Source organism: Protopterus annectens, chromosome 3.part0 (assembly GCF_019279795.1).
Source record: "Protopterus annectens isolate FY-2018-M chromosome 3.part0, PAN1.0, whole genome shotgun sequence".
NCBI lineage: Eukaryota > Metazoa > Chordata > Ceratodontiformes > Protopteridae > Protopterus > Protopterus annectens.
Genome location: NC_056731.1, coordinates 534,323,375 through 534,348,914, shown reverse-complemented (window position 1 = coordinate 534,348,914; position 25,540 = coordinate 534,323,375). Strand labels below are relative to the sequence as shown.

Below are 25,540 nucleotides of genomic sequence, written 5' to 3'. Positions count from 1 at the left end.
CTATTCATCGTCTGGCCCTTAATGTCACTAAATACTTTCACTCTCTGTCTGTATTCCAAAATGGCTTCAGTAAGCCATCAGACTACTGATCTTCAGAAAAAAACATAAGGATAAAGTCAGAGATAGATTGCATAGGTTCAAAACTGCTAACGATGCTTCCATTAAGCTAGTTGCCAATTCGCCCATACTCAGTGAAGCGCTTTTGCAGCCCCCTGATGCCCGCTTCGATGGATTCGCAGGCTGCTACCGAGACCCGTTCGGAGTCCGATATGTCATGAGACTCTTATTTGACTATGAAACCTTCGGATGTCTCTACCTTGGATGGGTCTAGAGCCGCTGTACATGCACTGGCTTTTGAGGAAGTTCTTCGCATTACTGATACACAAACCGACTTCTTTCGCGTCTTCAGCTCTGTCTAAAACTACAGAGTTTCTAAGGCCAAGAGTACAAGCGACGCCTAAAAAAACAACGACCCAAACTCGAGCACCTGCTTCCTTGCCACAAAAGCAAATGCTTAAAATGGCGGAAGACCTGATTATGCTGATAGGGGAAGCCAGCCTTCCCCTGCTAAAAGAAAGAGACCTGTCCCCAGCAGCTTTAACTGACCAAGAGCCCGATGACTCTGAGGTTTCTGAATATGAAGACATGCCTTTATCTGCTTATGAGGATTCAGATGCAGAGGACTCCATTCCCTCTGCTTCCCCTTTTTTTCTTTTGGGGAAATATTACATACTTTGAGAGCATTGTCACTGGGAATGACAGGATTATTTTCAGTCCAAAAAGAGACTCAGAGAATTTTTAGATTTGCCACAACATAGACCTTTAGCTATCCCTCCTGTTCTGGATGCTGTGGATGATGTCTTTATGGAATCCAGTTAAACTCCTGATACTTTACCCCCTGCTGCAAGGAAACCGGACAGGTACTACAGAGTCCCTGACTTGCACAAATTTCTTTTCAGAAATCCTACTGCTGATCCAGAGGTAATCTCCCAGGGGCCTAAAGGTGTAAAAGCAACTACAGCTAAGAATCCCACACCTTCAGACAGGGATTCCCTCGCTTTAGACAGATAGGGTAAAAAAGTATACACCTATGCAACTCTCGCCATTAGGGCATTGAATTGCCAGTTTCACATGCTGAAATACCAGCAACATATTATGGAACTTATTAAGCAAAAATTATCTACCTTTACAGACTGTGCAGAAAATAAAGAATTACAGGAGATTATGCATTCTGCAAGCCAAGTCAGCAGGCATACCTTGCAATGTGGCTTTGATGCCCTAGAAGCATCTTGCAGAGCAGCAGTCACTGGTTCTGTACTGAGAAGGCATGCTTGGCTTAAGGAGCAGACCTTGCCAGACCATATCAAATCAAAATTACTAGACGCTCCTTTGAACAAGGACAATCTGTTTGGCACCAAACCAGAAGAGGTTCTAAAAAAGATGGAAGAAAGTCTATGCAAACAGTCAAAGATTTTTTGAAAGTGCAGCCTCCAAGATTTAGTAGGCATTGCCCCTCCAAACATTGGTCTTTTCCAGCCCCCTCGAGGCCATCTGAAACTATACCCAGAGCAAACAGACCCCCAGATTACAGTTTCAGGGTATGCAGAGATCTAAACAATGGAGTAGCTCCACTTCTAAAACAAGGAGTGCTAAGCCACCCCCTTATAGAAAGAATTCACAATGACTTCTCAACTCCACTTCTGCCCATTTGCTCATGCCCCTAGGAGGAAAACTTGCCCATCATGCATAAAACTGGACTTCCATCACCAAAGACCGATGGGTCCTCAACATTGTATCTCCAGGGTACAAATTTTACTTCCACTCACTGCCAACCCCAGAAGGGTTCCCAGACCTTCCTCCAAACCAGTGGGCAGAGGCACAAAACAGAGTTCAATCCCTGCTCTCCATAAGGGCAGTTCAACCTGTTCCTGCAGAACAGATAGGTCGAGGGTTTTATTCCAGACTTTTACTGGTACCTAGAAAAGAGGGCACTTTGCACCCAATCCTAGGTCTTTCCATTCTAAACTTCCTGGTGGTACCAAAATTCAAAATGCTGACCCTTCAGCAGCTTCTCCCTATACTTTCCAAAGATGCCTGGTTAGCCACCCTAGACCTAAAAGAAGCCCATCTGCACATTCCTATCAGGGCTTCATGCCGGAAATACCTACGTTTCAGGGCAGGATCTGTGCATTATCAGTTCTCTGCACTTCCCTTTGGCTTATCCACTGCTCCCAAAGTCTTCACAAAATGCCTGGCTTCAGCCATTGCCTATTGCAGACAGAAAAAGATTCAAATTTACCCTTACTTGGATTATTGCAGACAGTCAGGAAAAGCTGTTGCAGCACCTGACATTTGTAAAGAACCTTCTAACCTCCCTGGGGTACACTAGCAACGAAAAGAAATAGAAACTAGTCCCCAGTCAAAAGATTGTATTCCTGGGAGCAAGCTTGGACACAGCATCCCAGATGGCATTCCTTACTCTAGAAAAACAAGCCTATCTAACAGGCTCATTCGCTCAAATGGCCACCAGAACCCAGCTGTCCGCAAGGAAAATCCTGCAGGCCCTAGGGTTTATAGCCTCTTGCATTCTACTAATTTCATATGCCAGAATGCATATGAGGAAACCTCAGTGGTACTTCAGAAGTCTTTGGTGCCAGCATTCTCAGGACTTGGAAACCGTCATACCTATCATACCTTGTCTAAGGGCAGAGTTTCTTTGGTGAGCAGCAGCATGCAACAACAACAAGGGACTTCCCTTTACTCCTCAACCCCTTGCTGCCCAGACCCTAACCACAAACGCATCAGACTATGCCTGGGGGGCACATCTGGACGACAGGTGCATTCAGGGCCACTGGAGCCCAAGTCAGATTCATCTGCACATCAACCAAAAAGAGATGCTAGCTGTTCACGCTCTGACAGCTTTCAGATCCGTACTCTCACCAGGACCCCTGCTAATAAAAACAGACAACACCACAGTTATGTGGTACATCAACAAGCAGGGGGGAACCCACTCTTACCCACTCTGCAGGCTAGCCATGGCCCTGTGTAACACAGCCTTGGACATGCATATTCACCTGCAAGCTCAAGTCCTGCCAGGCAAACAGAACTCTCTGGCAGACGACTTAAGCAGAAATCTCCTGGACCCACACAAGTGGCAATTAGACCCCCAGCACTTTCAGCCTTCTAACCCAAAAATGGGGCACCCTGGAAGTGGACCTTTTTGCCTCCCCCTGCAATCACCAGCTCAGCGAATTGTGCACCAGGACACCTCACAGCAGGGTCTGGAAAGTGGATGCTCTATCCTTCCAGTGGGTAAACCTCTCAATCTATGCATTTCTCCCTCTGCCTCTTCTCAGAAGAATATTACTCAAGATAAGGCAGGGCAGACCAAGAGCAGTCCTGATTGCCCCAGACTGGCCACACCAGCACTGGAACCCACTACTGTGCAGCCTGTCACCGGTGCCACCTTGGCACCTTCCCCAGATCCCAGCCCTCCTCACTCAGCAGGAGGTACTGATCTTGCATCCGCAACTCCAAACCCTGAATCTTGCAGCCTGGCTTATTCCTTGAATTCTCCCCCAGTGACCAGCCTAAGCAAGCAGGTGCTGGATGTCATTCTTGAACCCAGAAGACCCAGTACAAGGAAATCCTATGCTAAGTGGAAAAGGTATTGTTACTGGATTCAGTCTAAAGGAGAGGACACAGCACTGCCCTTCCTACCTCTAATCCTGGATTACCTAGCCACATCTACTCTACAGAGGCCTATCCTTCTCTTCCATTAAGATCCATGCCTCTGCCATCTCTGCTCACTACAACACTGAGCCACCTCTCTTCTCTCACCCTCTCATCAGAGTTCCTGAGAGGGGTAACAACTTAAGGCCACCAAGGAGAGCCGCACCCCTGCTTGGGACCTTAACTTTGTACTGGAAAAGCTCACGCTACCCCCCCCCCCTTTTGAGCCTGCAATGTTAAAATTCCTCTCTTGGAAAACAGCCTTGCTTGTGGCCATCACTTTAGCTAGAAGAGTGTCTGAGCTACAATGACTTATGGCTGTGGAACCCTTCATTATTTTTCATGCTGATAGGGTCTCCCTCAGGACTAATCCTTCCTTTATGCCTAAAGTGGTGTCCAGTGTGGCTCTCAACCAATCTATCCATTTGCCAACCTTCTTCCCTAATCCTCTAAATAAACGTGAAAGGATCCTGCACTCCTTAGACATGCACAGACAGCTCAGATTCTAACTTGATAGGACTAAACCCTTCAGGAAATCTGACCAGTTGCTAGTCAGTTTTGCACCAGGGGCAGAGTGCAAGGCTATTTCAAAACCAACAATTTCCAAATGGATAGCACACTGTATCCATTTCTGCTACAAACACCATGGGAAACGAACCCCTCAGGGAGATCAGAAAGCATTCCACGAGGGCAACTGTTACCTCTACAGTATTCCTCAGCAGAATCCCTACCAGGGACATTCTGGAAGCTGCTACCTGGAGTTCTGTTCACCCCTTCACCAAGCATTACCACCTGCCTATCTTTTCCAAATCCAGGGTGGATTTTGCAATAGCAGTCCTGCAGGGCATACTGGCTAGCCCAAACTCTTCTTGACTGCCTCCACCCATTCTTCAGCTTTGGGAATCAACCCAAATGTGATGACTGCAACAGTGAAACATGAAGAAAATAGTACAGTTGTGTACACTTGCCATAAATGTAGATGTTCAAGTGTATTCGCTGTTGCAGTCTTGGTATCCCACCCTCCAGCCCCCTACTCTCTCTCTCCTCTCTGTCTGTTACTCACCCCTTACAGGGCTATTGGTATTTACTTTTTACTGGTGGTGTTTTCCCACCATAACATAGCTCCCTATTTGGGGGGCTCCTGACATTTGGGTCAAGAAAAACTGATATAATGACGTCAGCTACCTGTTTTTACACCCTTGTCGACCTTACTTCAGTCTTGAAGCAACAGCAACCAATGCAGAAATACTAAGTCTCTGGTATTCGGGCCGACTGAGGGCTACCAGCAGGCAGATAACCCATGTGTGATGACTGCAGCAGTGAATACACTCGAACATCTACATTTATGGTAAGTGTACACAACTGTACTTTTTCTGGCAGACCCTTCCAGTGTTCCAGAAAGGAGGTCCATCTGCCCGCATCTGGAGGCAGTCTGGAGCAGACTATCACTTTACCCAAAAGCCTGGCTGAACATCACTCAAAACAAATGGGTACAGTTGATTAATATCCAGGGTGTACAATATACCTTTCTCCATCCCACCCCCACAAGCGAGATCAGTCCCAGCCATTCCACCTTGTCAAAGGGATCAGGCAACCATAGAGGTACAAAGGTTGCTAAGAGAGTCATCCAAGAAGTCCCCTCAGATCAAATTGGATCCAGAACTTACTCAAGGTTCTTTTTAGTTCCATAGAAAGTAGGGGACTGGAGACTAATCTTGGATCTCAGCAGGCTAAACAAGTCCGTAAAAAAGCAAAGGTCCAGATTGCGACACTGCAGTCTATGCTCCCTTTTCCGGGACAAGACGATTGGATGTGCTTAATCGATCTTCAGGATGCTTACTACCATATAAAAATGGACAGGCGATCCAGGCAATATCTACGCTTCCGGCTGGGAGTCAGCCATTACCAATACCAATTCAGAGCTTTGCCCTTTAGCCTCACTACAACCCACAGAGTGTTTACTAAATGCATGGCAGTAGTCATGGCTCACTTGAGGCATCTAGGATTCCGGGTGTTTCCGTACTTAGACAACTGACTCCTGACTTCCACCACAAAGCATTTACTAATCAAACCAAGAGACACCGCCATCCATCTATGTTCAGAACTGGACATTTCCATAAATTTTGAAAAATCGGCCTTGTTGCCATCACAGCATATTACATTCATAGGAGCAGACTTAAGCACAAAAGACATGGTAGCAAAATTGCTTCACGACAGGGTACAGACACTGCGACATCAAGTGTCCATCTTGCTCTTGAAAAAGAAAGTACAGGCAAAGTTTGTTCTAAAGGTCCTGGGCACTTTGGTGGCTGCTGTAACACTAGTAGCTCTGGCACGTTTACATATGAGAGTCCTACAGTGGCTACTCTTTGCTCAGTAGTCTATGCAGGAGTTGCCCATGTCCCACAAGATCTTCATCACAGACTCCTGCAAGAAGGACCTATGCTGGTGGCCCCAGTACACACAGGTAACTCTAGGCAGACCATTCACTCTCTCTCAACCAGTAGGTACACTGACCATGGATGCTTCCCAGGTAGGGTGGGGGGGCATTATCTGGGAAAGACCGTCCAAGGAACTTGGCAGGAACACGAGTACCATTTGCACATCAATGTCCTAGAGATGAGAGCGGTACTTCTGGTGTTGCAGGCATTCCAGAACTCTCTTCCACCAGGTACTGTTGCGCTACAGACAGACAGTATATCGGTAGTGTGGTACATCAACAATCCAGGTGGAACCAGATCCTACCCCCTCTATTGAGAGGCTCATAGAGTATGGCAATGGGCAATCTCTTCTCCATGTTTTCTAATTGCAACGCATATTCCAGGAAAATCCAGTGTAATAGTGGACAAATTAAGCAGAGCAATTCTGATGCCTCACGAGTGGTACCTGAAACAGGAAGTTGTGAGCCAAATTTTTCTCAAGTGGGGCCAGCCTTGCTGTTACCTCTTAGCCATGTCCATGAACACCAAGTGCAGCAGCTACCTTGCCCTAATCCCCCCTCCGGGGAGTCACCAAGGGATGCAGTTGTTCACAATTGGCCCCCGGGACTTCTTAATGCCTTTCCCCTGTTTCCACTCATCCCCAAAGTCCTACAGAAAGCCAAATCATTGAGTTGCAGATAAATTCTCATTGCTCCGTACTGGCCTCATCAGATCTGTTTCCCTTTCCTATGGCTCCATCTCTGAGAGGAGCCATGGATTCTGGACCAGGTACCAGATCTTCTGACTTACCAGTCAGGAATGCTCCATCCCTCTAGTCAAACCTTCAAACTGACAGCTTGGCTGATCCACTTCCACTCTTAGCCAGTCTTCCAGACATTATCCCCTGCCGTGCGACACATCCTGGTTTCATATCATAAAACAACTAGAAAACTGTATGCTAGCAAATGGAAAAAAGTTTTCTTGTTGGGCTTCCAAGAATCGCCTATACCCCTTCACAGCCCCTGTAAGTACAACTTTAAAATTTCTTAGCAGAGATTTTCAATGAAGGTGCTGCAGCAGTTACTGTACGAGTACAATTAACCGCCATGTCTAACTACCACATAGGAGACATGGGATCAAAAATAATGTCTAACACATTATGCAAAGTCTTCCTGAGAAGTGCGTTTCTACTAAGGCCTCCAATAAGGTAACTACCACCTCCTTGGGACCTCAATTTGGTACTGACTTCTCTGATGCTCCCACCATACGAACCATGCTTCTCTTGCCAACTAAAATTTCTGACCTGGAAGACCAACTTTTTAACAGCCATTACTTAAGCTAGGAGGGTTTCAGAGCTCCAAGCTCTGTCCATACGCCCTCCCTATTCTGTTTTTCACAAAGACAGAGTTTCACTTAGAATGAATCTTTCATTCCTTCCCAAAGTATGTTCTGAGACCAATTTGAATCAGTCCATTGACCTGCCTCTCTTCTTTCCAAATTGTGACAACAAGGCAGAATATAAACTACATCTGTTGGATGTCCAGAGGCAGTTACATTTCTGCTTGTATAGAACGAAGGAGTTTAGAAAGTCTGACCAGCTGTTTGTCTCCTCCTCAGATAACAGAAAAGGTGCACCAGTTTCAAAAGTTATCTTGTCAAAGTGGCTTACTGACACTATTACCTATGCATATAATTCCCAGCATAAACAATTGCCAGAAAAGATTAGAGGCCACTCAACAAGACCTATGTCATCTTCCGCTGCCTTTCAGGACAGATTACCTATGGACTCAATCTGTGCTGCAGCCACATGGGTCAATCCTCATACCTTCATCACTCATTACAAAGTAGATGTGGCCTCCCGGAAGAGGGCTTCCTTTAGTTCCACTGTTCTGAAGAGCTTATTCCCTTGAGCTACCTGAGAAAGAAGGTGCTGGTGTCCCAACCAGCAAAAATGAAGGTGAGATAGGACAACATAACATTAAGTTATGTACTCACCATAATATTCCATGTTTGTTGTCCATAATCTCTCCTTCATTCTTGCGTCCCATCCTCCTTCTCCCAACCTTCGCTCCTAGAACATCGAAAGGAAATTTTTATTGGTGATAAAATGTGCTCTGTTTCCCTTCTTGTCTCATGAGACATGGGCTAAGAATTAGCATTGCTTTTAGTATATGTTTTCTAATATGTTTATCTGCAAACAAGATCTGGGTAATCTTCCCTAGGCATTATGGGATGGTGTATAGCTTCGAGCCAATGGAAGCTCTCGAGCTTTAGTAATAGGCCGATTCCGAACCCAACTAGCAAGAATGAAGGCGAAGTTATGGACAACAAACATGGAACGTTATGGTGAGTACATAACTTCTTATTTTAGGTAATGAAGATGTATTTTACTGCAGTTAAGATTATTTTATAAAGTGCTGTATTCTACCATCCTTTCTTGGAAAATTGTTTCCCAGCAGTGCACCATGCATACTTTCATCATGTTCGCTATTTGTTTGCAGACCTTTCAGATTGGGGTGTTCACCATATGTTTCACTGTTGCAGCAATGAGTACTACAACTTCAGCTGCTTGAAGGCTTGGTGACAAGCCCAACTTCCAAATCTTGGCACCCGCCCATGTATCAGAGTAAACATACATTTCCAAATTGGAAGTAATGTGGTTGCCCTGGCTTCCAAATTTTACAGATTACCCTCTTCGGGAAAGTATCTCATTCAGTTTTATTGCTGCACTTCTGTTGCATAGATAGTGCAACTTTCGGGTATCAGAATAGAATCTTGAAAAGTTTAATAGTTAAACTGGCTTTGGGGAAATTGGTAGAAAGACTAGATTTGGTTTTATTCATTTATTTTATAGAGGCCATTGCACATGGTAGTCAGTTTTCCCCACTGTGCAAGGTTCAACTTGAAGACAATCAACTTGAGAGCAAAATCTCTTTGAAGCTGATCACTGGAGTAGTGTTTGTCTGCTTTAGCACTGACCACATCCTCTCTTTAAATTTTTCTTTTTGTTGACTGGGTTTGTCCCACTAGACTTGTGGCCCCTTTTTCATTGGAGACCCAATGTTATATTTGTAGTAGGAGAAATTTGGTCAGGATATCTGGGAAGTAGTTCTACTCTTTTAGATAGGTGCCATGGGATTGTTTGCATCCACCAAAACTACCACCAGCTCAAAGTAAGATGGGACTTTGGTTTAATGCTCTTTGGTTTAATGTCTCATCTGAAGGACAACACACTCAGTGCAGCGTTCTCCTTACGCTGCACTGCTGGTGTGGGAATAGAACCCACAGCCTTCTGCACCAAAGGTGAATGTGCTGCCTGTTGCACCACTGACAAATCCTTCCCAGAAAAGAAGATAATTTTTTTACAGAAACATGTAAAAGAGTAGGAAGAATACTGTGAGACTGACATTCCACCAGAGTCTGAAGCACCACTTAGGCTTGACAACACCAGGTTTGGCAAAGCATTTATTTAGCCCCGGACTCTGGCATTTATAGACATTTAGGTTTCTGGCAGGGTCACTTCAGAGGCCGCTACACACTCCGTTGCATACATCTTCCAGAGCTGAATTACCTTAAGTGCCTGTTAAGGAGGATGCCTCTCTGAGCGACCTGTTTGGTCACGTGTATTGTTTTATCCAAGTGATAGTGGCTCCCACTCAGTCCATGCCCTTAAGGAGGCACTTGGATTTTGGATTGAGGCTTGCGATGCCTGCTTGTGTCCTGAAGCTTCCAAGATTGTCTTTGTTCCTAAGCTCAAGATCAAAGTATTAAGATAAGCAGACATCTGCCATCTGCCCCTGCATCTTTTGGGTGGCGCTTCTTCCTAATCCTATACAAGGCACCTTCCCAGGACCTAGTAAACTTGGCTCATGATTTTGCCTCTTAATGATTATCCAGCCATTTTCTGAAAAGGAATCTATATCAGGTGCTTCCCCCTTCTAAAAGAAGGCCTCTCTCCCCTTTTGAGGATTCATTCTTCTTTAAGTCAGAGGTAGATGAAGTAGTTGCGTGTATTATATGTCTTATGAAGTAGTTGTGTGTATTATATGTCTTCTCCCTTCAGTTTGAGTGTAGCACTGATGACCGACTACCCTTTACATCCCCACCTGACATCTGATTTGGAGATGCCCATCAGAGGCTGAAGGATTGCTTCAAATGGCAAGACAAGGAATTCCACAAACCCAGCTTAGACAGGGGAGATCTTTGGCCTACTATAGCCTAAATCCTGGCTTTGCATTTTCAGTTAATAGGGATCATGTGGATTGTCATGATTTTTCAGGATGCAGGCGCAGGGCAAGTAATTGGGGGCCTCTGTGTTATACTTACCTAGTAACTCCGGTGTAGGGATGTTGATAATACTGGAAAGGATAATTGCACAGGTGTGGGCCTCAAGACATTTGAAATGCCATGAGCAAGGATATGCACAAGGCTTTTATCCACTGGAGAGGGCTCTCTGACTTAAGCTGTTATAGATACTTGCATGACGGTGCTTTGTTTGATGAGCAGCACATAATTGTGCTGTCCATTTTGTGGGAGCTTTAGCACAAAGTGGCATCTTCTTGGATGATGTCCAGATTACTTCCTTTACTAATCAGGATGATGGAGAGGATGGAAAAGCACACCAAGTTTGTGATTTGGGAGAAGATATCATGGAAGCAAAGCCACTGTGAAGGTGAGCCATATTTGTAAATCCCATATCCAAACAGTATTTCTTCATTGAATGTGTGAACATAACATTGTATGGCCACTAGAGAATCTCTCGCCATATGGTGCAGTCCTTCTCCTGATCTGTGACAGATGTATTTGTGTGAATTAAGTAAGCTTTGTTTTAAGCCAAATTTTTAGTAAATGTCTGGTGAGAGACTTCCTCTTACTTTAAGAACCACATATAGCTAGTCAGTATTTCTGCCCCGTTATTTTATTCCAGGAGGTGTCTTAGCAAGGGCTTGTAAGAGTCTTTATTTTCTTGTTTTGGGTATTTGAATGGTGAAGCATGGGAGGTGGCTAGATTAGCTGAGAGTAAACGTTGAAGGCAAACTTGGAAAAATAAAAGGGTGTAATCCTCCCTTTACAGAAGACCCTGCAAGACATCCTGTTTTCATTTGTGTGGAGATGTAAAAGTGCTTCATCTCAAATATTAGCTTCCTTATTGCGGGGGGTCTTCAGTAAAAAGTGCGCAAAATTTGCAGAGGCTGCTCATTCAGCAGCATGTTTAGTGAGGCGCTACACCATAAAGTTAAACTCTCTAAAGCCACATAAAAAGCCCAAATGTGACAAATCCAGAGCTTGTATTTTACACCAACAAGATTCCATTATTACCACACTTTTAGTGGTAGTTTACTTTTCCTAGAGAGACTAGAATGATATTTGAGTGTGCTTGAGCCCCCCCCCCCACTTTGCTTGTAAAGTTGTGGGTAGGTGTAAACATAGAAGTACATTGAAAGGGAGTAAAACTGTGATGATGGCCATCTTTGTGTAACAGGGGCACAGCAAAGAAGCCAGCATGATTTTCTTCTCTTTACGGCATGAAGACTGAGACTGGATAACAGGAGGCAGTAGAGAAAAATATTCGCTTTCAGATGATTGTAAGAAAGATTATTTTAATTTAGCCTTGAAAAAAAAATAGCTAAAAGTTGTTTTGTTCTGGTCTCTACAGGTCTAATGAAGTCTCCAGAAGTCATTCTTCATAAATGCAATTGCTTTTGGAAGCTGAAATGCAAGTTTATGTTGACAAAAGGAGCTGTTTCGGTCTTTTCACTTAGGTGGGGTTATATATTTCTCAAATGAAACATTAAACAAGTAATTTCACTTTTTGATGGGCACGTCATGATGCCCTTAAACCCTCTGCCTCCAATTTCAGTTTTTGTAGTATTTGACTAAAAGGATAGCATACGGAAATGTTTGCCTTGATGGAAGGAGCTGGGAACAGATTTTTTGCTATGTAAAACTAGTTCTTTAAGAAAATTGGATGCTGTTCTATTCGTTTGGGTGAAAAATAGCTTAAACTGTTCTTGTTTTAGCAGAAGTTGTTCTGGTTTTCTAATATAGAAATCCATAGGAGTGTATGTGATCAGAAGATTGAAAAGTGGTAGGCTAAGTAGCTGTTAATTAGTTTTGTCTTCTGTGAGCTGTGGTGTGTATGATCAACAGGTTGGAAAGTTGGATGTTAAGTAGTTGTTGATTAGCTTTGTGTCTTATGAAAACTGTAAAAGTACATTTTAACTGAAAATGCTTTTACTGCTTTCTCATACAATATAACATTAGACAGATCAGTGGTATATATTCTGGGATGTCGAGCTGTGGCAAACCAGGAAAATTTTATAGCAAGAAGTGTTAAATGGTTTAAGACTTTACAGTGAATTTGTTTATTGCAAGAACTTAATTCAAGCCATGAAGTATTTCCTTTTTTTTTTCTCCTGGTGAGTTAAGTGGTGTTAGCTTTTAACTGATTATTCTAATTTCCTTTCCTTTCCTTTTCTTCTTCCTTCCTGCATCCCATTTTGTCTCTCTGGTTGTTTGTGTTTGGACTTGCCCCTGGTCAGTATTTCTATTTCCAGGAAGTGCTTCCAGTCTTGGCTGCAAAACATTGCATTATGCAAGCTAATGCAGAGTATCATCAATCGATCTTGGCTAAGCAGCAGAAGAAGTTTGGAGAAGAAATTTCCAGATTGCAGGTATGTTCTCTGTTGTCTGCTAAATCAATTGTTAAAAGCATTTTACTTTTTACTGATGGAGTTGTTTCCTGTAGTCCTGTGACCTGTTTTCAGATTTTCGAGAGAGACTTCAAGTATTTGTTTTAGACATAAACTAAGAACCAGCACAATGAACAACAATGTTCCAGTCCAGAATTCAGAGGAGACCACCAGAATCCAGTGTAACACAATGAACCTTTTATTATTCCACTCAGATTAAGTGCTTTTGTCTGTCTGTATCCAAAGACTTCATCAGAATCTGACAAAAAAACTAGCAAACACCTTTTAAACCTATTAAAACAGGTCACCTGATCCAAGCTAATTAAGTAAACAGTAATTAAGATGAACTTTCACCCTTTTTTTTTTTTTAAAACAAGAACACTTAGATATACTTTTGGAAAACACTAACAGTAATTAAAACAACATTGCGCGTAGACAAAATATATTAAAATGTGTAACACATCCTACCATTTTGTTCTAACCAGTTGAAAGAAAATTCTTAAGTGTGTTATAAAATATATTAATTATACATTATATGACTTCAATTTCAAAATACAGCTAATGCTTGCAAAATCATTTAATCCAGGTGGACTGCAAGCTGCCAACCTGATTTGCCATTTTAATTCATGTGCTTCTAAAAGATCCTGCCAAGGACCCCCTCTAGGATTTTTCTTCACAACATCAATTCCCCAGAACATAAATTTGTGTCCTGGGTTTTGCACCAGATGTTTAGCCAAAGTATTGTTACATTTTAAGTGTCTCCTATCTAACTGATGTTCATATATGCGATCTCTGAATCGCCTCTGGGTTTTACCCACATAAAATCCTGAACATTCAGTACTTGTGGCAACATGCACTAAACCTTTGTTGTTAGTTATAGTACAATTTGGGTTTCAAAAGTCTTCCATTGATGTTGCGGATATTTCCTTCTTGAATGTACATGCATTGTGTATGTGAACCACATTTATAGGTGCCAACCTTTCGGGTACATCTGGTGGGATTCCATTGTAAACAATCCTTTATAGTCTTACCCCTCCTACAAACAACCTTAGGTGTTGTTCCTATTTATTCCTAATTCCATTATAACAGGAAAAAAATGCCCCAATTCTTTTTGAGAACTTCAATTATCTCATAATGTTCCACACTAAAGGTGGTAATAAAGGCACAGGAAAATGTACCCTTGTTGATTATTTTCTCCACCAAGTTTGTGTTTGTCTCAGTTGAGCCCCCATTTAGATCTACTGTTAATGGCTCGAAGGCCAAGGTGGATCCATTGGCTAAGTGTTTGGATATTAAACTCAAAAAATGCCTGGAAGCACAGAAACATTTATGTAAAGATTCATGGGATTTTTTGAGAAAGGTCAAGGATTTGACCTTTAGGGAAGAACTTGTATTTCTCACTATTGACGCTGTGAATTAATTCAATGTCATTCCCCACAAAATTGGCCTGGAATGGTTTCAGGATTTTTTGTTCAGCTCTGGAGAATTTTCCAACAGTGAGGTATATGTGTTATGTACCTTGATGGAAGCAGTACTGAAGAACAACTATGTTTACTTTGAAGGGCAGTACTATCACCAGATTTGTGGTGTGGCTTGCGCTCCCATTTTTTCCAGTATTGTAATGATAGAATGGGAGAGGAGATTTCTCCTTGGGTCCGAATTTTCAAAATATTGGGCCATGTATTGCCGTTTTTTGGATGATTTTTTTGGCATGGCAGGGACCTTATGATGAAATTGGTAACTTCCTTGATTATTGCAATAGGAGTACTGCCTTTCTTTGTTTTACCCACACTTCCAATTTTGAAAAAATCAGCTATTTAGATGTGGAAATAAACAAGGACACTGTTAATAAGAGGTTTGTTAGTAACATCTTCAGAAAACCTACTTATTCTAACAGCCTGCTGCACTTCAGTAGCTGTCATCCATTTTATAACGAGAGGTATTATAAAGGGCCAGTATGTATGCCTAGCTCTGATGATTTCTGAAGATACCTTTTATTTGGAAGGGGGTAAAGCTATTAGGTATGTTCACTAGGAAGGGATACCGTACAACACTGGTTCAAAATGTTTTTTCTGAGGTTAAAGAAAAGAGAAGGAATCTTGCACTTATACCTGTTAAGGGACACTGAGTAATGAGACAAACACAAACTTGGTGGAGAAAATAGTCAACAAGGTTACATTTTCCCATGCCTTTATTACCACCTTTAGTGTGGAACATTTTGAGATAATTGAAGTTCTCAAAAAGAATTGGGGCATTTTTTCCTGTTTTAATGAAATTATGGAACAAATAGGAACAAACCCCAAGGTTGTTTGTAGGAGGGCTAAGACTATAAAGTATTGTTTAGAATGGAATCCCCCCAGATGTACCCGAAAGGTTGGCACCTATAAATGTGGTTCACGTACACAATGCATGTACATTCAGGAAGGAAATATCCACAACATCAATGGAAGACTTTTGAAACCCAAATTGTACTGTAACTTTAACACCAAAGGTTTAGTGTATGTTGCCACATGTACTGAATGTTCAGGATTTTGTGGGTAAAACCCAGAGGCGATTTAGAGATCGCATATGAACATCAGTTAGATAGGAGACATTAAAATGTAACAATGCTTTGGCTAAACATCTGGTGCAAAACCCAGGACACAAGTTTGTGTTCTGGGGAATTGATATTGTGACGAAAAATCCTAGAGGGGTTTCTTGGCAGGGTCTTTTAGAAGCACATGAACTAAAATGGCAAATCAGGTTGGCAGCTTGCAGTCCACCTGGTTTAAATGATTTTGCAAGCATTAGCTGTATTTTGAAATTGAAGTCATATAATGTATAATTAATTTATTTTATAGCACACTTAAGAATTTTCTTTCAGCTGGTTAGAGAACAAAATGATCGTATGTGTTACACGTTTCAATATATTTTTTCTATGAGCAATGTTTTAATTATTGTTAGTGTTTTCCAAAAGTATATCTAAGTGTTCTTGTTTTTTAAAGAAATAAGAGGGAAAGTTCATCTTAATTACTTTTTACTTAATTAGCTTGGATCAGGTGACCTGTATTACTAGGTTTCAAAGGTTTTTGCTATTTTTTTTGTCCGATTCAGATGAAGTCTTTGGATACAGACAGACAAAAGCGCTTAATCCAAGTGGAATAATAAAAGTTTCATTTTTTTTTAGACACCCTTCCCACTCCACAGTAACAGTTAGTCCTCTGTCATGCACCCATTTAACCCCCCCCCTTTTTTTTTCCTGGAGATGAGAGCCCACCAGACCATTTGTTCACGTGGAAGGCGAGAGTAAGGTGCCAAAGGTGACACCATTATTCAGTGGGAAGGTGGGGATTTGTTTTTTGCTCCTAACTCCCCCAAATCTGTAGCAACATTGTGACTCTAATCGTTGGCTGTAACTGGAAGTGCATGCTCTCTATTGTAAATGGCAGCATCTGATGTTCTTTTCATTTTTCCTCAAACCATGGATTCAGATCCGGTGCTTGGATCGAACTCTGCTGCATATTCCAGATTTCAGATCCAACTCTCGAGTTCCTCCCTCTACCCATAATGCCTTAGTCCACCCCCATTATTCCAGATGTCATTTGCCACTATTGGGCACAGACGCAGGTTCTTATCTCGAGCTGTTAGTGATTAGTCATATGTTCATCTTTATAAAGTTAGTTTCTTTCTATAATATACCTTTCTCTTTTCTTCTCTCAGTTTGTTGTTGATGTTAGGCCTACTATTAATTTTTATAGTACTTCTTTTTTCTTACCATAGCTGATATTCTTACGTTTTTTTAAGGTAGCTCTCTCATATTACCATAGTTCACAATTTTCTCCTTTCATTGTATTGTTTAAAAAAAAAAATCTTACTGTTAGAACCACATAGCCAAAAAAACAGTGACTCCGTATTAGTTCAATAAATGATTCTCTATTTATTCCACCATAGGTTAATGAATAGTGATAAATTTCACCGTAAAACCTCCTAGCACCTCGGTCAGAAACAGCCTTTACAGAGTAAAGAAATGTATCGTTATTCATTAACCTATTGTGGAATAAATAGAGAATTATTTATTGAATTATTAAGGAGTCACTGTTTTTTTGGCTACGTGGTTCTAATTTATATTGGATTGTGGTTTTGGTTAAATGTTACTATTAGTTTGGTCTAGTTTACTTTGACTTTGAAAACCTGTCGGATAAACTGACAAGCTTCAAAAAATCCACTTCTTGCGGGAATAAAATTTCTAGTTTGAATGCATGCAAGAACTGCATTTATTGCCTTGGATCCAGTCATCTGGATAAAAACTAGTCAGTTTGTCTCACCTTTAATCCCAGGGCCTTAGCTGACTGTCATAATAGATTGATATTAAAGCGTCTTCTCCATGCTTCTACTATATCTTCAGGGGCTGAAACTCTCTCTAAAATGTCTAAAAATGCTTTGGTGGGGAGCGTTTTCTTGGATCCGACAAAGTCCCCCAGGGCTTCATTATAGTCCCCTTACAAAAGCTGTAAGATCTTGCATCCATCTGTGTCGGATCCTAGGACCTGAACTTCAGATCAGAAACCTTCTGACCTGAAATCTACAGCTCTAATAGTCATAACTGCCAGTGCTATAGTGCTATCTTTGGATCTGAAACCTGGCACATCACAAACTGGTTGTACACCAGAGTATACAAGTAAGCCTGTATTTCCTAGTCTGTGATCATCTTTGTTACAAACAGCGAAGAGACATTCCAGACCTTCATCCACTGCATCCTCTAAGTTCTCCATTAGTTTGTCAGAAGTGGATATGGATAGGATGATGTGAAAATTTCTGAGCTCAGATCCAGATGGGGGTCTTACCAGCTCTGTCCCCTGTCGGGTCTGTGAGCCTTCCTACTTCATCACACACTGTTCTCTCCTCCTCCTCCAGTCCATCTAGCTGTTTCATAGTCCCAGGATCTGGAATCCCCAAGAGGTTTTGAGTTGGATCTGAAGAAGATTTCTTCTTCGACTCAAGTGGTATCCCTGTCTGGTTCGGCTGCAGTAACATCTGATCAGAATTGGTCTCTGAGCTCAAGTGTTGCTGTCAGATCTGTGGGATTGGGATCAACTCCAGTGTTGTCAGATCTGTCTCTGCCCCTTGGAGCCTTGACTGTAAGACAGTTCTGGTCTGGTTCCATCCTCGAGGTATGGTGGTTGGGATCCAGCTGTACTGGAAGCCAGAGCTGATTCGAGTGTCCCAGGGGTCCTTCTGCTTTTGAAGTTGTGGAAACGGCTTTTTCTCTATCCAGAGATCTGTCTTCTTATTTTTCAGATCCTATCCCTTTTCCCTTGTCAGTTCTGAGCTCTGAGTCAATTAGATGTACTCCACAGGTACAGCCAGTTCCAACAAGTGTCTATTCGGTTTTGGTAGAGGAACTCTCCCTCTCTTGTAGTACCTCTCCTGGACACCCCCCCCCCAGAGGAAGTATATCAGAAGAGAATGTGCAGAAGGAGGCACATAGACTCCCCTATGGAGTCTTGTCATCGAGGATACCGATTTTGATGGAGAATGGTCCCCCAGATTGCCATTGGATGACACCTCCTTTGGTGATATTTTAGATATCCTTAGATAAGAGGTTGCTGGTCTTCTGAAAATCCCTCTCCTGAAGAGTTGGTATTTTTGGAAGCTTTTGGTTCTCCCCTGTTTAAATCTTGAGTTAACCCCCCCCCCCCCCAAACAGATGAACTCTTTGACTTTGGTTCCTTCCAAGCCCATCATGGAAACTGATACCATCTAACCCATTCCAGAGAGACCCAATAATAAACTCTTATCCCCCCTCCGAAAGACAGACTTCACTGGAGCCATGCAGTCCTTATTGATGCTATGGTGTTGGCGGCAACTATCAGAAGAGAGATTTGTCAGTTTGCCAAACAGGGAGTCTAGAGTGTAGTAGAGCTTTGGAAAGTGAGTCTTTGTCTTGGCAACCTTTGCACTGAGGTCACTAAACTACATTTTGCACTTTAGTAGAGTTAAGAAAGATTTGACCAAAGAGTTATCAAATACTCTGAGTCCATGTCTGCCATGGATTTCAGAAGAATATCCTTGCAATTGGGCACTCTCTTATCCACATCATACGCTTCAATGAGGTTGATCTCTGTCACACAGCTGAAGGCATCTCACGAGCAGTATGTTCAGGCAGTGCCATGCCTGGATGCAGCTGTGCAACTTTGAGGAGCCTTATAAGACATCCTTTATTAATGCCGTATTTGATGGCCCTTTCTTGTTTGAGCCTTCAGGAAAACAGACTCTTAGCGAACAGGATGGAAAGACGGTCTGCCATGATTATTAAATTTTCTGCCCTTCAACATACCTTCGCCAGGCATCAGCGAGGTGATAAGTTGATGTGGTTCCGAATGTCTCGGGGACTTTCCAGGACCCATGCAGTGATGATTTTTGCAGAGGAGGAAATTTTAATGGAAGATATCGCCCTAGAGGCAGAGGAGGCCCACAGAATCAGGGATTCTAGGATTGTTTTTCAGACAGACCCTTCCAGCACTTCTGAAGTGATGCCTGACTGTCCAACTCTGGAGGCAATCCAGAGCCAGTTGTCCTTGCACCCAGATACTTGGGCAAATATAACACAAGATTCTTGGGTGCTAAGAATAATATCCAGAAGTTGTTACATACCTATTTTTTCCCCTCTTCCTATCTGCAAAAGAACAAAGCTTCCAGACATTCCACCCAGTCAAAGGAAGGCAACAGCACAAGAAATGCAAAAGCTGGTAGAAAAAAGATTCCTCCAACAAGTCCCAACAGACCAAATAGGATTTGGAACTTTATTCTGTCTTTAGTGCCCAAGAAAACCGGGGAACTCAGACTGATTTGGGATCTAAGCAGTTTGAATCAGTATGTGAAGAAGTCAAAGTTCTGAATGGTCACTGTGCAGTCCATCCTATCCTGTTTTCACATGGACAATAGGATGTGCCCGGCAGATCTTCAGGATGGATACTATCCTATCAAAATAGACAGACACTTTCACTTTTGGCTGGGAGCTAGTCACTACCAATTCAGAGCTCTGCCCTTTGGACTTTCCACAGCTCCAAGAGTGTTTACCAAATGTATAGCAGTGGTGGCAGCTCACTTGAGACTAAAAAGGATTCCAAGTGTTTCCATACCTGACTACTATGGCAAATCAAACTTAACACCATTCCAGAACCTGGAGTTCATTGGTACACTTCTGGATAAGACAACACAGGTAGCATCAGTAGCTACTCTTCGCATTTTCACTGTCAAGTCAGGTTCATCTACTTCTTTCCCATCCATCTCCTCCAGCAAGAAAAGTTCTTGAAGCACTCTGTTCCATGGCAGCAGCCATTATATTACTTCCCTTGGCATGTTACTTTATGCATATTCTTCAGTGAACTCCAGCTGTTCAATGGCCCATTCCTCATCAACCCCTATAATTTCCAGTCAAAAAACGCATTCACTCATGATTCCAGTTGGACAATATTCATGTAGGCTGACCTTATGTTTTACCGCTTCCAATGGCCAGAGTGACCTCAGACGCTTCTCAGCTGGAGTGGGGGAGGGCATTTCTTGGGAAGAACAATTCAAGGCATGTGGTCTCCCCAGGAGGCCAATCTACAGATTAGTATTCTAAAGGTCACATTGTAAATTAGTGTTTGTGTGGTGATGTCAGGCACTGTAGAAACCCGTCAAATAAAAAAAAAAACAGCCAGTGTCCTGAACCATGAACAGCTTAAAAGTGCATTTAATGAGTTCTAAAGTTGACAAACACTTCACATAGTGTTCTGTAAAATTCCAGGATATGTAAAATAAATTCTAAGAAAGTAGACAAAAGTGTTATGGAATTTTATACCTTTGTCTTCTTTTAAGCTGCTCATATTTCAGGATGCTGGTTGTTTTTTCAAATGTACTAGAGATGAGCTCAGTCCTACTTGCGTTGCAGACATTTCAAGATGCTCTTCTACAGACTACTGCATTTCAGACAGACAACATGTCTGTAGTCTGATACATCAGCAAATAAGGAGGAACTCAAACTTATCTCCTCTGCAGAGAAGACACGAGTGAGTGGGAATGGTGATCTCATCAGACCGCTTTCTAATTATGACCCATATTCCAGGGAAAACCATTGTATTAGCAGGCAGCCTAAGTCCATCCTGTGGCAGAAATGATCTTCCATCGTTGAGGCCAATCTTGGTGCGACCTTTTTGCAACTCCCCACAACAAATGCAGCAGGTACTTTGCTCTTATCACCCGTTGAGCGAGTCTCCGAGAGATGCTCTAATCCATGTTTGGCCCTCCATTCTTCTTCATGCTTATTCCCCTTTCCCTCTGATTCCCAGATTTCTGCAGAAAGCGTTGATATAAAACACAAGTGAACCAGAACAAAACGGCTCTTCTGCAGAAAGCAAGTCTGCTGAAGAGCTCAGTAATGATCATTGTCCTTTTCTGGCCTTGGCAAGTATGGATCCCCTTCCTATGGTTTCACCTTTGTTATTCTCCATGGATACTGAAGCCAACTCCGGATCTCCTCTTTCACCTATCAGAGATCCAGCATACTAGTATACATGCACTCTGGAATAAAATCCCAGTCCAGGTTAGGCAGAGTCCCTCATTGACTCTCTTCAAGAGGAATCTTGAGTGGATGGGAGATCGTAGGTTTACCCCGGGTATCACTTCTATGTCACTGTTAGACAGAGGCACAGTATACTAACCTCGAAAAAGGGCATAGCAAAATTAATTTAAAATGGGTGGCGATAGCCAAACACACTCTGGCTAGGCTTATAAATGCCCTAGGGCAGATAGCCTAGTATAGTAATGGTTAGACAGCCCAGGCTGTCTTCCCCTGTACATGCCATTATTTTGGTTTCTCAAAAAGAATCCACTAAAAAGTGTACAAGAGCAAGTGGAGAAAATAATCTCTCTGGGTTTTGAGTAATGAGCTTGACCCTTTCTCTTCTCTAGTTTCTACAGTACATCAGTTTTTAGCAATTCGTTAAACTTCAGTTGGCAGCAATTTCTAGTTGTCACACAGGAGACCAAAATTATTCATTGACTTCGTCCAAATTATGCAAAGCTTTTCAGAAGGGTATTTTTCTTCTTAGACCACCAATAAGGGATCCTTCACCTCCTTGATCTCAAAAAGTTGTGCTACAAGGTCTAATTCAGCCTTTTGAACCTTCATCTAAAACTGATTTAAAATTTGTTTCCTGCAAGAGAATATCTGAACTTCAGGCTGTCTCATCAGAAACCCCTTAAATCATTTTCATAAAGATATTTACTTTATGGACAAACCCTTCATTTTTTACCCAAAGTGGCTTGTGAAAATAAAATTAATCAGTCTACTCATTTACCATTCTTCTTTCCAAATTTTTCAAATAAGGGAGAGTACATGCTTCATCTCTTTGATGTACACAGACATTTGTGAGTTTTATCTTCACAGGACTAACCAATGGTTTGTCTCCATTTCACCAAAAAGGTTGGGTTGCCCAATCTGTAAAGTCACTCTAGCTGATTGGATTACAGATTATATTTCTTGGATCTGTTCTTAACCAGGTATGACCTTAGCCAAAACCTCCTGGCACTCATTTAGCCACATCCATGGCTGCTTCATCTGCTTTTTGGTCAAGAACATCTATTGGTGATATTTGTGCTGCAGCCACATGGTCCAATGCTCATACCCTTGTTACTCATTAGAAATTGGATATAATTTCTAGAAACAGAGCAACCTTTGGTTCGGCAGTATTATGGAATATCCTTCCATAAGGGTCACCCAAAATCAACTTACTTGGGGACTTTGTCCCATGGGTTGAGAAAGAATGAATAGGACATCAGATTTTAAATTTGTATGTAGTCACCGTAACTAGGCATCTATGTTGTCCATTTTCCTTTTTCTTCAACTTCCCTTGTATCCATCCCCCGTCCATCATGCTTCTGGAGGGACCTGCAGGACTGTATTTTGGAAGATATTTTTTTCTGTTAGTCTTTTTTTTTTTTTTTTTTTTTTTTATTTAGGCAATCTCTGTTTAGCTATAGGGGCAAATGCAACAAACTTTATCTGAGGTGATAAGGATGGACTAAGGCATTATTATTATTTAGGAGGAGGAGCTTAAGAATTGGATCTGAAGTCTGGAATATGTGACCGAGTTGGATCCAAGGAAAGGATCCAAACCCATGGGCTGAGGAAGATTGAGACTAGGGTTGGGAGGATGGCCTAATGGTTAAGGTGTTTGCCTTACAAACACAAGGTGCAGGGTTTGAGTCTCACAAGGGATAATTGGCTAGGCTTAAAATGGCTCGCAAGAAATCTATGAACCTATGGTTAAGTAGCACACCACTTGCAGTGCAAACAATGGTAGATCTGTTGCTGCAGGTGATACAGCTACATTCCTGCAGGTGTTGTCAGTGAGGTGAGTTCAGCCCCCCACGTTGGACGATGCTGTATGTCCCACCAGTGCTTATACCACTGGTTATCTGGATTGTAGCCAGGATTTTGTCCATCTTCCCTGCAGGGCTGGCCCAAGGAGAGAGAGAGAGAGAGAGAGAGTAGTATTTATACAAGCCAATGGAAAGTTGGTCAAAATATACGGGAAACTTCACTTGTTTATTTGTATGTGAGTTTTCTTGTTAATTTAAGGCCTTTATGTTGATAAGATTTAATACTTTAGCAATAACCTATAGCTTAGTGTGGGTATTTGGTTTACCCACAGTTGGCCTGGTTTGGCCATGAGGGCAAAGCCTGAGTGACCAAACCAGGCCAACTGTGGTTAAACCAAGCATTACCCACACAAAGCAATGGGTTATTGCTATTATATAAATTTTTTACTTTTTTGTTGAGTTGTGATGTCCTCCTATTCCTATGTTGCAGTATTCTTAGTGTGGGATTCCCTGCCTGAGGCGACCTGAACGTCTGCTCCTACACAAAAGCTTAAGCATGATTGCTGTAGGTGTGAGACGTCACATGTAGGACCATAAACCAGGGGCCTTAAATGTGATGTCTCCACGCACAGACCTCAGAATGTTTCAACTGCAGACATCACATTGATCTCTTTGCTCCTACACTCGAAGACGTCTAAAAAGCTAAGTACCCCGTTGGGGAAATTTTCCTTCTCTTTGCTTGAGCTTGGTTAGCTGTAGATATTATTAGCTGATGTCAGTTAAGAAGGGCAAATGCTGTTGTGAGCATCATATACTGCATAAAGATACGAGCGACCATTGCTTCTTTTGTCTAGGGAAGGAACACGACCATATTGCTTGTTCCATTTGTCAGTCTTTTGTTCTAAAGACCCTTCATAGCCATCTGGCTACCCTCAACTTATGTTTAGAGAACCAGTGACTAAAAAAAACTTGCGCTCAGGATGGATCCTGAATTGGACATTCTGACTGAACCATCATGGAAAAAGGCCAAAGTTTCCAGGCCTACCTCCATTGCCTCTCCAACATCGGATGTCCTGCCAGCTTCTGAGCTAGAGGTTGACGGACGTCTGAGTGAACCGTCTACTTCAGCGGCTCCCACTGAGCAAGCTGCTTCAAAAGTAATGGTCTGTGTTTCCTCTGAGACAGCACAGATGTCGGTCCCTACCGATGTCGAGGGGGAACCAGATACAGTTGGACCACTGACCGGGACGCCATTACCTGAAGCCCCAGCCCCAGAACCCAGGCCTTCTAAGCGAAAAAACAAACACACCTGACTCCTACCCCTGAAGGAGTCCCAGACTGGCAACCATTTACTAACTCCTTGATGCAGGCTTTGCAGGCTTTTTATGGCTCTTGGGCCCATATCCTGTTTCCCTTCACTATTCCGGTGCTTAGTTCTAGGCCTGAATCTGCCACTTTTCAGCCCCTTGCCTACTACCCAAGAAGGAGAGGAGGATTTAGAACATTACTACTCCTCTTCTGATGAGTCTATTTCTTATGCTTCACAAATTGTCTCCCCTCTGGAATACTATTCCCCAGATGAGGAATCCATTGAAAAGGACTCCCCACTAGAGGATATCACCTTTGGGGAAACAATTACTAAAATGAAAGAATACTTCATATGGGACACAACTGTGATAACTGACACCCAGAGGAGGTACTTTGAACTCCTTCAAGTGGAATTACCTTCTTTGTCACCCATCCCACCTGGCCTACTTGCCTATCTTGATGCCTTCACTTCTGCATCCAAGAATCCAGACTCTCAACCACCTGCTCCTAAGAGACCGGTCAGGTTCTACAAAGTGCCTGGTGACTAAAAATTCTTAGTCGAGCCTCCCCGCAGACCCTGCTGTAATTTCAGTCTCCCCTGACAAGCAATCCAGGCTGATTCCTTCAGCATCTCTTTCAAGATTTCGGGGCTGTGACTGTTTGACACTCTGACTGGTGAGGTCTATGTGTTGCAGGTTGTGTGTTCTGGTGGTGGTGGTTTTGGTGTCTGCTTTGTGGCCTCTGCTGTTTGTTGTAGATTTTTTTCAGAGAGCCTCCGAGTATGTCTTTGTGTGTTTATGTGTATGATTTGAAGGGTTAATGGTAATATATGTGAGACTGGTCTATAGTGTGTGGTGGTAACCCTTCTCCTCAGCTACTCCCATAGCCTATGTTATGAGAGCTCAGCCTCCAGTTTGTTGCATCTCTCTAGTTGCATCGCATGTATTTTGTGTTTGTGAGAGGAGTGTGAGGGGTACATGACATGAGGCAATTGTGCCATTGCCTCACATTTCCTCAATATTCAGCTGAGTGAGAGAAGCA

General features: G+C 42.5%; 1 protein-coding gene across 1 annotated transcript in view; it reads left to right on the top strand.

The window, feature by feature from the left end:
- Nucleotides 1-25,540, top strand: part of LOC122796865 (programmed cell death 6 interacting protein) — a 1,552,575-nt gene that overhangs the window by 448,764 nt on the left and 1,078,271 nt on the right. The window contains exon 7 of the mRNA XM_044065610.1: nt 12,710-12,826. Coding sequence (XP_043921545.1) covers nt 12,710-12,826 — 117 coding nt within the window. The remainder of the gene's footprint in view (nt 1-12,709; nt 12,827-25,540) is intronic.